This window comes from Myotis daubentonii, chromosome 18 (assembly GCF_963259705.1).
Source record: "Myotis daubentonii chromosome 18, mMyoDau2.1, whole genome shotgun sequence".
In the NCBI taxonomy this organism is placed as follows: Eukaryota; Metazoa; Chordata; class Mammalia; order Chiroptera; family Vespertilionidae; genus Myotis; species Myotis daubentonii.
Window position 1 is genome coordinate 30,459,173 of NC_081857.1, and position 13,494 is coordinate 30,472,666.

The 13,494-nt window shown below is 41.1% G+C and overlaps 1 protein-coding gene across 2 annotated transcripts in view; it reads left to right on the top strand.

The window, feature by feature from the left end:
• Window positions 1-9,808: 9,808 nt before the first annotated feature.
• Window positions 9,809-13,494, top strand: part of VPS45 (vacuolar protein sorting 45 homolog) — a 45,357-nt gene continuing 41,671 nt past the window's right edge. The window contains exons 1-3 of one of the 2 annotated variants that reach the window (XM_059673969.1): window positions 9,809-10,003; window positions 10,802-10,936; window positions 13,408-13,468. In XM_059673969.1, the coding sequence (XP_059529952.1) occupies window positions 9,911-10,003; window positions 10,802-10,936; window positions 13,408-13,468 (289 nt within the window). In that variant the 5' untranslated portion in view covers window positions 9,809-9,910. The remainder of the gene's footprint in view (window positions 10,004-10,801; window positions 10,937-13,407; window positions 13,469-13,494) is intronic. The other variant, XM_059673968.1, reaches the window with a different exon arrangement.

Consider the following 13,494-nt stretch of genomic DNA (forward strand, 5'->3'; position numbering starts at 1 on the left):
ATGCATAGTTTTGCTGCTGATAATATGTCTGGGACATAATAAAGAGGTATTGTACTGGGGCAGTCTGTCGCAGTATAATAATAAACACAAAAATCTCACGTGTCTATTGCTATCCATTAAGGTCATAACCGGTACCATACTTGCAGTTAGAACTTAAAAATTACTCACACAAGCACTTTGAGTTAGATTAGATGACAGCCCTATAGATTTCCCACACACGTAGGCTTCTCCTAGCTCCAGCAGGAATGCCAATTACAGAATTATGACAGGAGTTCTGGCCCACTCCAACCCATCCTCACTCAGCAAATTTGTTCTTTTTCTGTTCTCCAGCTGACAGAGCTACTTTAAAAAAAGAAATCATTTCTGCAAACATTTGAAACAGCTCATCCCTCTGGCTTTTAGCATAATAAGACTATCAGAATAATCTAGAAATCTGTCTTCCAATACTTGAATAAAAGTTCTTGAGTTTTTAGTATGAGTTGTTTGGGGTTGTGATGGCATTAGAATTAGGTCAAAAATATAAATCTAAATGTTGGCTTTGAGTTATCTAAAATAGCAAATTTTGAATACTGCAGTATTATTTTGTATTTGCCTATGCGCCTCTTGAAAACTAACTGCAACTTTAAGCAAACATCGTCAGTTGGGAGGGTCTATGGAAGAAGCTAGGTGTGGGAAGCCGCCGCATGCCAACACTGCCATGAGGGCGCACCAAGGAACACAGGAGGCCTTGAGTGTTAGCAGGGCTGCCGCTAGGCACTGATTGTTCGTGTTGAGATAGCGGTGGCTCGAAGCAATTTCCTGACCTGGCAGCCTCCGAGGAACTATTTACTGGACCTTACTGACCTTTACTGACCTTTGAGACTGTCTGTCTGCTATGTGCCTGCCTGAGGGCAAGATGTGTATCTAAAACGGAATAAAAAGCAGACAAGGCCAGGACTCAGTGCGCCTCTTCAGGAAAGAGGTTCCACCTGGCCCCACAATGCCTTCTAAATTCATATTTCTGGTGTAGCATTTTCATTTGTGCGTCGGCCCCTCCTTCAGATCCTGAACCTCGCCATGCAGGTCACGGCAGCATGGGCTTCTGAAGCATTGGGAAGCTGTTAAGAATACAATGGCAGCCTGGCCAGCATGGCTCAATGGTTGAATGTCGACATATGAACCAGAAGGTCACGGTTCGATTCCTGGTCAGGGCACATGCCCAGGTTGCAGGCTCAATCCCCCTGGTGTGGGTGGTGTGGGATGTGCAGGAGGCAGCCGATCAATGATTCTTTCTCATCATAGATGTTTCTCTCTCTCTCTCTCTCTCTCTCTCTCTCTCTCTCTCTCTCTCTCTCTCTCTCTCCATTCTTCTCTGAAAGCAGTAAAACTATTTTTTTTAAAAAGAAAACAATGGCAGATACAATTTTTCCAGAATTTCTAATTTTGAAAAATTCTCAGATTTTATCATTGGCAACAAATGTAATCAATTGTTTTCCTTGAAGTGATAGGCTCACTTTGTCCATTTCTGAGAAAACATCTGCCATATACCTATGCCTCAATATTCATAGTTTATCTGTTGGTTGTTCTGTGGCAGGCAATTAGACAGACATGAGCAGAGCAAGGGCAATGGGTCAGGTTCAGAAGGTCACCAGGGCAGAAGCCTCGGGTGCCTAGCCAAGGGCAACCTGGGAAAACAAGGACCTTGCCCTCAGGGTAACCTTTCCTTCCCTAACACATCACGGGTCATGCAGTTCAGAACCTCCCCTGACCTTTCCGCCAGGGCCCATTGCTAGCCATGCGGGTTAGACCCCCTGAGAGGGGAAATGAACAAGGAGGCCGGAGAATAGCCCTTAAGCCTTAACCCCCAGGACAAGGAGGTTCTGAACTGTATCAAATACATCTAGGCCTCGATTGTGTTTCAGCTCCAGGCCCAGAAAAGCAGCAAAACCAGAGAGGTGATGTCTTGACCAGCTGAATTGATTAATGACTCCCTACCATGGGGTGGACCAATCAGTGGAGGCCACAACCCTGAAAGGACAGACCTGGCAAGCTGATGAGTATGCTACTGAGACCCTCCCCTGGGACCTCCCCTAAGTCCACCGCCCTTAAAAGCCCTTAGGGAGGAGGACCCCACGCCCTCTCCCTCCCAGGAGCAGGTCTGTGCCTTTCCTGTGCTCCACTTCTTCCCCCAAGCACGTTACCTTTACATTTCTCTCCTTCTGTTAAGCTCCAAAGGCCCTTCCTTTGCCTCTGTAACTTGATTCCTGAGCCCATTTCTTCTATCACTAGCTTCTTCTACCTCTGTGACTTTCTCAATAAATGTTCACTTACAGTTTGAGTCTTGGCTCTGAATTCTTTCTTAGCCAGAACTCAAGTACCAAGGTTGCTGAACCAAGGTCCAGTCCGTCTGACCACACCGATCTAACACCTGGTGCCGTTTTTGCCGCTGCCAACAGTCTTTCCAGTAAAAATGGCATTCCACATCCAAGAGTGGCTAGTTCCGTTCAGAATTCAAACAGCTGCACAGTTGCTTTCCCACTAGACAGCCACCATACTTTGCTATGTGGCATATGTTCTTGTGTGTATTTATTTCATCACCCATAATATCAAAAACACATGTTCTCAGGGTTAGACAGCAGAGGGCCCAGGCCCAGGACACCACAGATGCTAGATGGCCAAAAGAAATGCCAGATAAGGTGACATCAAAAATGTTACCACCCCTCCACTCCCTACTTCAAAACACTGCAGTAGGTGATTTTATCTTCTAACTGCCTGCTTCTTTGCAGATGTTGAAACTACTAATTGAATGCAGTCGATCAAGGTGTGAATGCTATATAACCTCTCCTGGCGGTAATCTAACACCTTGGCCCTCACGGCACAGAGGCAAAGAGAGTTACTGAGCAACCTGACTGAAGAAGGAAATAGCTGGACCCTAACCCTCCACAAGCCGGCTTGTCCCCAGCTTATAAAGCCACTCAACAACCCCTGGTCAGAGCGCATACAAGAATCACCCCATGAATGCATAAGTAAGTGTAACAACAGAAATCTATTTTCTCTCCCCCCCCCCGCCCTTCTTCTCTCTGTCTAAAAAATCAATCAATGGAAATAAATAAAAATAAAAGCACCCTAACAGAGCCTCTCAGAGAGCAAGTTCAGATTCTAGAAAAGAGAAAAAAACAACATGCCAACCATACCCTTAGCACAGGGGTTACCATATGTGTATGTTTCTACCATCTCCCTTAGGTTTAAGTTTTTTGAATGTTACCAATATGTGCTGGGTAGGGTTGGTTTAATTATTATCTTCACAACAAACTTGCAGAATAGCTAACAGTGTCCCCATTGGACAGATGGGAACACTGAGGTCCAAGGAGTCAAGCCACACAACTGGTGAGAGGATAAAGCTGAGGTTGAGATCCTGGCTGCTTTGGGTTCAAAGTCAGTGTCTTTTCATGATATCACACTGCCTTCCGGATGAAATGTCTTTGCCTGATACTTGCTCATATATTGTTCTCTTGTGAGACTTTACCATGTTACTATGTCTTTCATCATTGTAATTATTATGATGGCTTGACATTCCAAGGAGTGAAGCCATTATTATGTAATCATTGCTGAAAATTTTATGATTATTAATAAAGCTATGGTGAATATAAGAAAAACTATTTTAATGAAATGACCCACAAGGAAGTAAATCCAGAAATAAAAATTATAAAATTAAGATGTGCTTTAAGGTGATTTTCATATTAATTAAAATCATTAATTTATCTTACTTAACAAAACAAGTATTTTTTCTCACAGCAAATTAACAACAGCACCAACAAAAGTGAATAATTTGAGCTCATTTACATCTTTTATTCATTACTAGAAATGAATTATTAATCAGGTAAGATTTAAACTGAAACCACATAAACCTCTGTGGTCCAGGCCTTTAAAAATAATGGTAATCTGCTCTTCTACTGCTCATATTCATCCTACAAACTGTAGTTCTTTTTAAAGACTATTTTAAATCATACATGAAAAAACAAGAGCTAGCAAAAAATAGATCAGATATAGTCCAGACAACTCAGCAGTTTAACTAATGAAAGTGATACTAAAGATCAATTTCCTAAGAAAGCAGGCTAGCTTTCTTGGTAGATCTCAAAATGTTCAAGAAGTAGCACAAAATAACACCCCTTCTTTCTAAAATAAATAAATAAAAGCTGTTTATCTTATTGCTCATTCCTTAATCTGAAGAAAAAGACTATTTATAGCCTTGTGTAAACACCACTAAAATGACAATAAAGGCATATACCTCCAGGAACAAATAGAATGGGCAACAGAAACTGGAAAGTCGGCTAATATGTAACTATTTTAGCAGAACTGACACTTTTTCACAGATTTCAGGCCTTCTCATACATCCCTTTCCCCCCTTTTATTTTTGCTTTAAAAAGTACATGAATTTTTGCTAGTTATGAAAAACTCAATACTCTGGTATTTGCTAGAGTATATAGAACACTGTTCTTCTCTTACTACATCTGAAGTTTGCATCGATTCTCTTTCATAAGCCAGATCCTGTTACTGACTCATAGCTAAGCTTATAGTCCTTTACCTAAGAATTGTTCTTAAATCAGATATTCCCCATACTGAGCCTACTAAACTAATCATAGGATTCCATACATTTATCCATTTTAAATTATACTTGTTTTTTAAAGGGTTTAGATACCTTGGATACTAATGCTTTCAGATACAAACACACACACCACAAGCTGTTCCCCATTATCCCTTTTCCCCTAGTGTTCCCCTCAGGTCCAGCCATAGGAACAGGCGCCTCCCACCTCAGTGGTTTTGCAATTGCTCTTCCTTTTACCTGGGAGGTTCTTTATTTAGATACCATGTGGCTTATTCCTTACAATTCCTTCAGGTTTTTGCTCTCAGTGAATGATTCACTGACCACCCAATTTATAACAGCAAACCTTACACATTCCAATACTCCTGCCTTTCCCTTCTTTAAACCTGTTTTTTCTCTATAGGATTTATCACCACCATAACATTTATTTTGTTTGTCTGAATGGCTTCACTAGATTGTAAACTCCATGATTAGGAATTTTGTCTGTTTTGTTTTAATGTTGTATTTCCATGGCTAGCACATAGTAGGTGTTCAATAAATGCTTGTTGAAAGAAAGAATACCCTCTAGCAACCAGTGTCAGGAACTAGATGTCTAGATAGGTGACCTAGACACTTTCCTCTAAGAACCACATAGAGAAATGACTTTGTGAAAGTTAAGTGTCAATTTTGATGTTTTAACTCAATTAAAAATAGCGGCATTAAATATTCACATAGCCCCGACCGGGTGGTTAAGTGATTGGAGTGTCAACTGGCACATCTAAGGGCCTTGGGTTTGATTCATGGTCAAGGGCGTGTACCTGGGTTGCAGGTTTGATCCTGGCCCCCATCAGGGCATGTTTATAAAACAAGTATAATTTAAACTCTCTTTCTTTCTCTTTACTTTTACCTCTTTCTTGTCTTAAGCCTTGATGCCATCACTTTACTTGCAGAAAGGATTAGTCCCTAAATACTCCACAGGAGAAAGCAAAGAAACATTGAAACATTGAGGTATTCAGCCCTTACATTTATGTACAGTCTTCCCTCAAAAAGTTGATAAAATCCACACCCCTCCACCAGGAATTAAAGAAGGGAGATATAGCCTTCTTCTTCCCCCACTTAAGGAAATGCTTGAACCAAAATTAAAGAAGGAATAAACAAGCTATCCCCAAGAACCTATTCATGGATAGCGAATAAAGGAGAGCCTTTCTTAAGAATTGTCAAAGACAAATGATTCCTGACCTTACACCATTTTGGGGGCTCCAGACAGCGCTAAAGCAGATCATGACGTTGTTAGATTTATATTAAGACTAGAGGCCCCACTGGTAGGGTCCCTAAGTGGCTGCTGGCTGCCGGCCAGGTACTCCCTCCCTTCCCGCCCCGCCCTGTCGAAGTGGTTAGAGTGTCAGCTGGCACACACCCTGGTGTCCCGCCCCCTGGTCGAACTCCCAGTGGAGGGGACAATTTGCATACTACGCTTTTATTGTATAGGAGGATGCTGCTTTCAGAAATTGAACAAGACATGTACAGTATGCAGATACAAAACAAAGAGAATGACTTCTCTATACAAAAAAAATTAACACTCATAGATTTATGAACTGGGGTTTTCCGGTCCATTTCCTTCATTTGAAAGACAGAGTACTAGTGAGCATAAATCATTTCTGAAGTTCATGCAGATATTAGTAGTAAAATATACTATAAATCAGATTACCTGGCTCTCACTTCCGTATTCTTTCATTCAATCAAGCTCCTCTCTAAACTGAGTGTTCCTCTGACAGGGAATTGAATCATTCTATAGCATCTGCGTTTAAATTATTACATCACCAGGAAGGAAAAAAACCTAATTTCCCAATATTATTCCTAAATTAGCTGTGGTGAGTCTGGATGTTATTTTATCCTTTCATTAGTAACTGAAATTTAAAGAGAAAAAACAATTTCACTATTAATTATATAGGGTGTTCCAAAAAATGCATACACATACTTTGAATAAAGGCAGTGTTTATTAAAATACATTTCATTTTCAAGATTGAGCTATCAGCTGTTAAAGTGTACATACATTTTTTGGGGGGGACACCCAGTTATATTTTGTCATAAACAGAAAACTGCCATTTGAAGTATAGTGTTCTGGGTATAAGCATAGATTCTGGTGTTCAGAAATGAAAAAAAAAATGATAATGCAGTCTCTTTATGCAACAATTCAATAAGACTTAAAGCTAAGAAAAGGTTAAACTTGATATTAAACAAACATGTTCTAATCTATTTTGGCCAAAACAAGGTATTTTCCCTTATTCATGTAACCATTACTCAGTGAGCCAGCAACCAGTTACAAAGAGCCTTCTTGGTGGTCCAAGGACGCCCTCTATCAGAGTACTGAAAAAATTCAAGTGTAAATGAAATACTTTCTAAATCGGATGCTTTTTCAATAAATTCTTACTCAACAATTCTACAAAATTGATCCTCTCTTTAATCACTACTAGCAGATAATCAGAAAAAACAAATGTCATGCTATTTGTTAAAAGAGCACTAGTAACAGTCAAGTCCACATTCCTATAATTTACCTAGGAATTTGGAAAGAAAACCCATGATATTTCTCCAGAACTTACTCCATATTATTCAATAAAATGATTGGTGTGAATCACCTAGGTAAGTATATTGATCTCTTTGTTTGTTCTGTGCATGTAAAACTCTATGCTTTATTTAACATGCCATTGTGGCAGTTTGCCCAGTAATGAGTTTCACCAACATTAAATATTTATTGGGTATCTTCTATGTGCAGGGCACTGCACTAGTGAAAAGGATGGGAGGGAAAAAACAAAAACACCACATTCTTTCTCCTCAAAGAAGTAACAATGTACTTTTTTTAAAAAAATATATTTTATTGATTTTTTACAGAGAGGAAGGGAGAGGGATAGTTAGAAACATCGATGAGTAGGGGATGTGCCCGCAACCAAAGTACATGCCCTTGACCAGAATCGAACCTGGGACCTTTCAGTCCGCAGGCCGACGCTCTATCCACCGAGCCAAAGCGGTCAGGGCAACAATGTACTTTCTAAAAAAATAGGAAAACAATCTATACAAAGAAACATATGGTGAAATGCCCACTGAAAAAGATGTGCTTTTCTTTATTGGCTATTTTCTGTCACCTCATGAAAATTACTCAACTTCTTGGAACTCCTGTAATATGGAGGTAATACTCACCTCAAAGGAAAGTTACAAAAGTTAACTGAGATATTTGTCAAAGGAAAACAATTTTATTAAAGTCCAAATTACAGGTAAGAAAACTGAAGTCCAAATTACAGGTAAGAAAAAACAAAAACCCAGTGACAGGTGAATGGAGGTGAATTTTCAAATATCAATAACTTAAAGAATTCGCAGGTGTTCCATTTTTCATTAGCATTGGGGTTTTCTGTTTTCTATAATATATGAACATTTTAAATGAACAATGTGCCATGGTAGCAGTTTACCCAGTAATGAGTTTCACCAACATTAAATATTTATTGGGTATCTTCTGTGTAGATTTAGATTTTTTCTCATTTGTATCTATTTAAAGATTCATATCTTCATTTTACTAGAGCTCCTCTTTCAAAACAAATGTAAAAAAAAAAAAAAAAGCCCAATGGGAAGTTTTACTTGGTAATAAAACTTACTCCAAGTTTTACTTGGAGAAAATAAACACCTTCTTCACAATCTCAGAGTGACAAAAATCTATATTTCAAGTGGCTTCTAATTTGCCTTAAAGGATTTGAAAATTGTGTATAACGTTTTATAAAGCAATCTTTTAAAAACATATAGATATATATTTGTATTGATTTCAGAGAGGAAGGGAGGAGAGAGAGAGAAGCATGAATGAGAACCATTGACTGGCTGCCTCCTGCAGGGCCCACACTGGGATCAAGCCCCCATCCTGTGCCCAGACCAGAAATCAAACCGGGACCTCCTGGGTCACAGGTTGTCACTCGACCCCTGAGCCACACCAGCAGGGCACGTTTTATAAAGCAATCTTAACAGCCAGATTAATGTTAACGTGCTCTGGATCTAGTTTTAATTGCATACTCCTTACAATTCAATGAAAGGATGTCTGATTTGGTCATTTTGAACCAACCTATTGATTACACTGACCCCGACAAACACTGGTCATTGTTTTGGTGGAGATATTTACAAGCATTTATAGTCGCTGATTTCTCGCAGTTGTTTCTTGCTACCTCTCCCGATTTCACAATTCCCCCGTTTAGGTGCGGGGAAACTAACATTTACCCTCCATAGGGACAAACGGTGCGGAGAGAATACCTGCGGGATATAAACCCAAATGCGGGTTTTGTGAAGTTGTTGGCGTTAAGATTTATTTTGCTGTCAGGTTTTTGTCGTTTCTTAAATCAAAATGTGTGAGTTTTCCCTTAAAATCCCAACGCTACTTCGTAGCCCCAGCGGATACGTGCCGCCCCCGCCACCCCCGCCACCCCACCCCCGCCCCGGCCCTCTTTCCGGCCGGGATCCGGGGCGCAGGTCCCGCTCACCCCCCGCAGCGGGAGCCGCGATGTCCAATTGCCTCGCGCGCGGACCCCCGGGGTCGCTCAGGGCTCGGCTGCGCGCGCGAGTGGCGAGTCCCCGCGGCCGACGCCAGGGCAGACCCTCCTGGGAGATGAGGCCTCCCCCAAACCACCCCGAAAGGGCGTCCCCTTTGTTCATTCATTCGTTCATTCATTCATTCATTCTACGAGCATTCGTTCCACTTCAGATGCTCTCCGTCCTCGGAACCCCAATCCGGGCCTCACTTGGCTGGGGCACTGTCCTCGCCCCAAGGACCCCGTGACGCTGAGATCCGCCACCATTTAGCAAGCGCCGTGCCTCCGAGTCCCGAGCAGCCGGGAGCACAACGCCATCTCCCTTCCCCTCGCCCTTCACTGCCATCCAAGGCAGCGTTCATGGATGGCGAAGAGTAACCACCGCCACGCGCCGTTCTTGCCTCGGAGGTGGCCTTATGCCAAGTGCCCTCACCCCGCGAGGCGCCCCCCTCCCCCCTCAAGGCAGCAGGAGGGCTCAGGCCGCGGCCCGGACGCCCGTGGTCTGCGAGTCCAAGTCTCCCACACCCGCAGGCTGCAGGGGGGTCAACAGCCCCGTCAGGGCCGGGCGGCCCCAGCGTCTCCGCCGGGCTTTTCCGCGGGGCGCGCAGGCCCGGTGCTCCCGACCGCGCGGCGGAACTACAAGTCCCAGCAGCGCGGCTGCCCGGACTTCCGGAAGCCGAGGCTGGGCGGGGAGGAAGCGGCGGAGGCCTGGCGGAGAAGCCGGGGGTTCATGTAGCCAGAAGAAAAGGGGGCGGGAAGGGCTGTGGGGCTCACCTGTCAGTTCGCCACCATGAACGTGGTTCTGGCTGTGAAGCAGTACATTTCCAAAATGATAGAGGACAGCGGGCCGGGCATGAAAGTGCTGCTCATGGATAAAGAGACGGTGAGTTTGCTTCTGCTCAGGGTTCGTGCGGGAGTCCTCCCTCCCTGCCGATAGCCGGTCACATTCCACCGGAGGATTTGGTATTCAATTAAAGATTTTTAAAGGAGGGTCGGTTCTGTACGGAATTGAAAGGTTGTATTCAGCTTGCCCAGTCGGTTTTCAGACTAAATGGCTTTAACCACTGCCAGAGACTTTTTTTTTTTTTTTTTCTCTTTGGGGTGATCCTGTTATTTCTACTCAACACTGTGTTTTTATTTTTATTTTATTTTTTAATGATTTCAGAGAAGAAGGGAGAGGGAGAGAGAGATAGAAACATCAATGATGAGAGAGAATCATTGATAGGCTGCCTCCTGCACTCCCCCTACTGGAGATCAAGCCCGCAACCCAGGCATGTGCCCTTGACTGGAATCGAACCCAGGACCCTTTGTCCGCAGGCGGATGCTCTATCCACTGAGCCAAACCAGCTAGGGCAACACTGTGTTTTTAAAGTAAAAATATTGGAGCTCAAGCTGAGATGACAGGTTATTTATTATTTGTTAATCGCAGTGTTTTTTTTAAACACCTCTTTTAAGGTGATAGAAAAATGGAGGGAGGCATGTATGGATTGTCCACGTTTACAGAGAGCATTCTGGTACATTACATACATGTTTGGATGCTCAGTAAATATTATTACATATGTTAGTACTTAAGGTATCCAGTTAAATAGTAATGAAAAAAAAAGTTTAAGCCTTAGGGTATTGTTGCTTGTTTTTATTATTCTGGACCATCATAATATTAGTAATTATTTTTTCTTTACAGACTGGTATAGTGAGTATGGTATACACACAATCAGAGATTCTTCAGAAGGAAGTGTACCTTTTTGAACGCATTGATTCTGCGAATCGGGAGGTCATGAAACACCTGAAAGCAATTTGTTTTCTTCGACCTACGAAGGTACTACATACTGAACTGCCATCTGCCCAGGCAAATACAGAACGCTATGATCTCAAGGCATTAAGAAGGCAAAATAAATTTGTATTATCATTTGTGGCATCGTAATTATCCTGGTTTATCAGAGTTAAAATCTTGACTCTCCTCCTTCCCATATCTCAGTTTATTCCTTACAGCCAGTGTTTTCCTTCAAAATGTCTGTTAGGTTCTCAGCTACTTTCAAAGCTACTACCCTCACAGAGACCCACATCACTTTATTCCTGGATTAACCTCCTCTCACTAAATAGCATTGCCACTTAATCTTATATACTTATATCAGTGTTTTGAGTTTTTATCATTTTCTTCACATCTATGCTCAGAAACCTGTAATGGCTCAATTTTACTTCCATGATTAAATCTATATTTAGTAGCCTAGTCCGCAAAGCACTCCTTAACTGGTCTGGTCTGCCCTTAGGTATCCAAACTCCAGTGTCCCACCTCTGCTCCTCCACTATAGCCACTAGGCCTTTGTATCATCCCTCTGTACTCTCATTTCTCTTTTCTTGCCCTCATTAGAGATTCTTTAGCCTTCCATCAGTCTTTGTCTAACATCTAAATCTTGCTTAAGTCCTCCTTTAAAAACCCTTAACTGTTTCAATCTTATTTTGTATACGCTCTTACTTTATATTCCTGTTCTTCAATATACTCTTTTACCATGCTTGTACATTATGTATTTTCCAAAATACAAATCTGATCATGTTCTCCCCACTTGGAAACCTTGAATGACTTCTCATTACTTTTACAATAAAGACAAAACTCCTAATTGTGGTCTGCAAGATCCTGTGTGGTCTAGTTCCTATCATTTCTACAGCCTCATTTCAAACCATTCCCCCTTCTGCTCTTAGTCACACTAATGTTTCAGTATACTATATTCCATCATGCCACAGGACCTTTGCACAGGCTCCTTCTCTGTTGGGAACTTCTTCACTGCAAGCAAAACTTCCCTGGCCTTGCTGACCAGGTCAAACCCCTTCTTATAAGCATTACAGCACCATCTTCCTCTTCCTATTATTTGTCATGGTTGAAGTATTATATTTTCTGTCTGATTAATATCTATCTCACCTACCAACAGTAAGCTTCATGAGAATAGAGATGGGTCTGTTTTGCCACACTATTATGTCTCCAATGCCTGCCACATGGTGTATACTCAATAAGCCATTCCTGAATGAATGAATACTGTGTTATAATAGTTTCCAGTTGTTTCATATTTGTAAATCTTAGTCACAACATTCAGGTTGTGAGAAGGATCTTAGAGATCACCTAGTGCATCATTTCCTAACATTTTTATTGGAGAACCTCTTTCAAACACACACACACACACACACACACACATATATGTGAAAGTAAATGTATATATATGTATATAGTCTCTCATACTCAATATATGTTCTTAAAAGCAGATTTTCCTTAAGATTCCATTATAAGGTTACTTTTTAAGATATTTTTAATCTAAATGACAATTTTCAAAATATTTTTTCCACTTAGCAAGCAATGTGCGTTGCTTACATTACTTTTAATTCTATAAGGAAACTGGTTTTTTTAACATTCAAAAATGGTATGTTATGTCATGTATAGTTTTGGGGACCAAATTTATACTGAAATTTAACCCTGTATTATAATATCAAAAATAGATAAGACCTGCATTATGATCTTATATAATGGGAATTATAATGTTTTGACCATATAAAAATCAATTGTTTTACTTCTAAATTTCATATTTTTTTAAAAATATATTTTATTGATTTTTTACAGAGAGGAAGGGAGAGAGATAGAGAGTTAGAAACATTGATGAGAGAGAAACATCAATCAGCTGCCTCCTGCACATCTCCTACTGGGGATGTGCCCGCAACCCAGGTACATGCCCTTGACCGGAATTGGACCTGGGACCTTTCAGTCCACAGGCCGACGCTCTATCCACTGAGCCAAACCGGTTTCAGCTAAATTTCATATTTTACTTTAAAATAATGTAATTATAAAAAGGGTCTTAGCCTACTATTTGCAAATACTTCCCAAACATTGAAACTGTGCAGTCTTAGGTCCCAATAAGTTAAAAGCCAAATATAATTAGCTATATTTTATCTTGACTATGGGCTTTAAAAGGACTAGACATGTTTTGATACTCTATAACAGGGGTCCTCAAACTTTTTAAACAGGGGACCAGTTCACTGTCCCTCAGACCATTGGAGGGCAGGACTATAGTTTAAAAAAAAAACTATGAACAAATTCCTATGCACACTGTACATATCTTATTTTGAAGTAAAAAAACAAAACAGGAACAAATACAATATTTGTATTTGCATGTGGCCCGCAGGCCGTAGTTTGAGGACCCCTGCACTAGACTCTCAGTACATACTTAAATAAATCAATAGATGATGTTTATTAGCTCTTCACTGGAGCAATTTTCATATTTTATTTGTTTGTTTGTTATTTTCTAGGAGAATGTGGATTATCTGATTCAGGAGCTCCGAAGACCCAAATACAGTATATATTTTATTTGTAAGTATGTTATTTCACCTATTCAA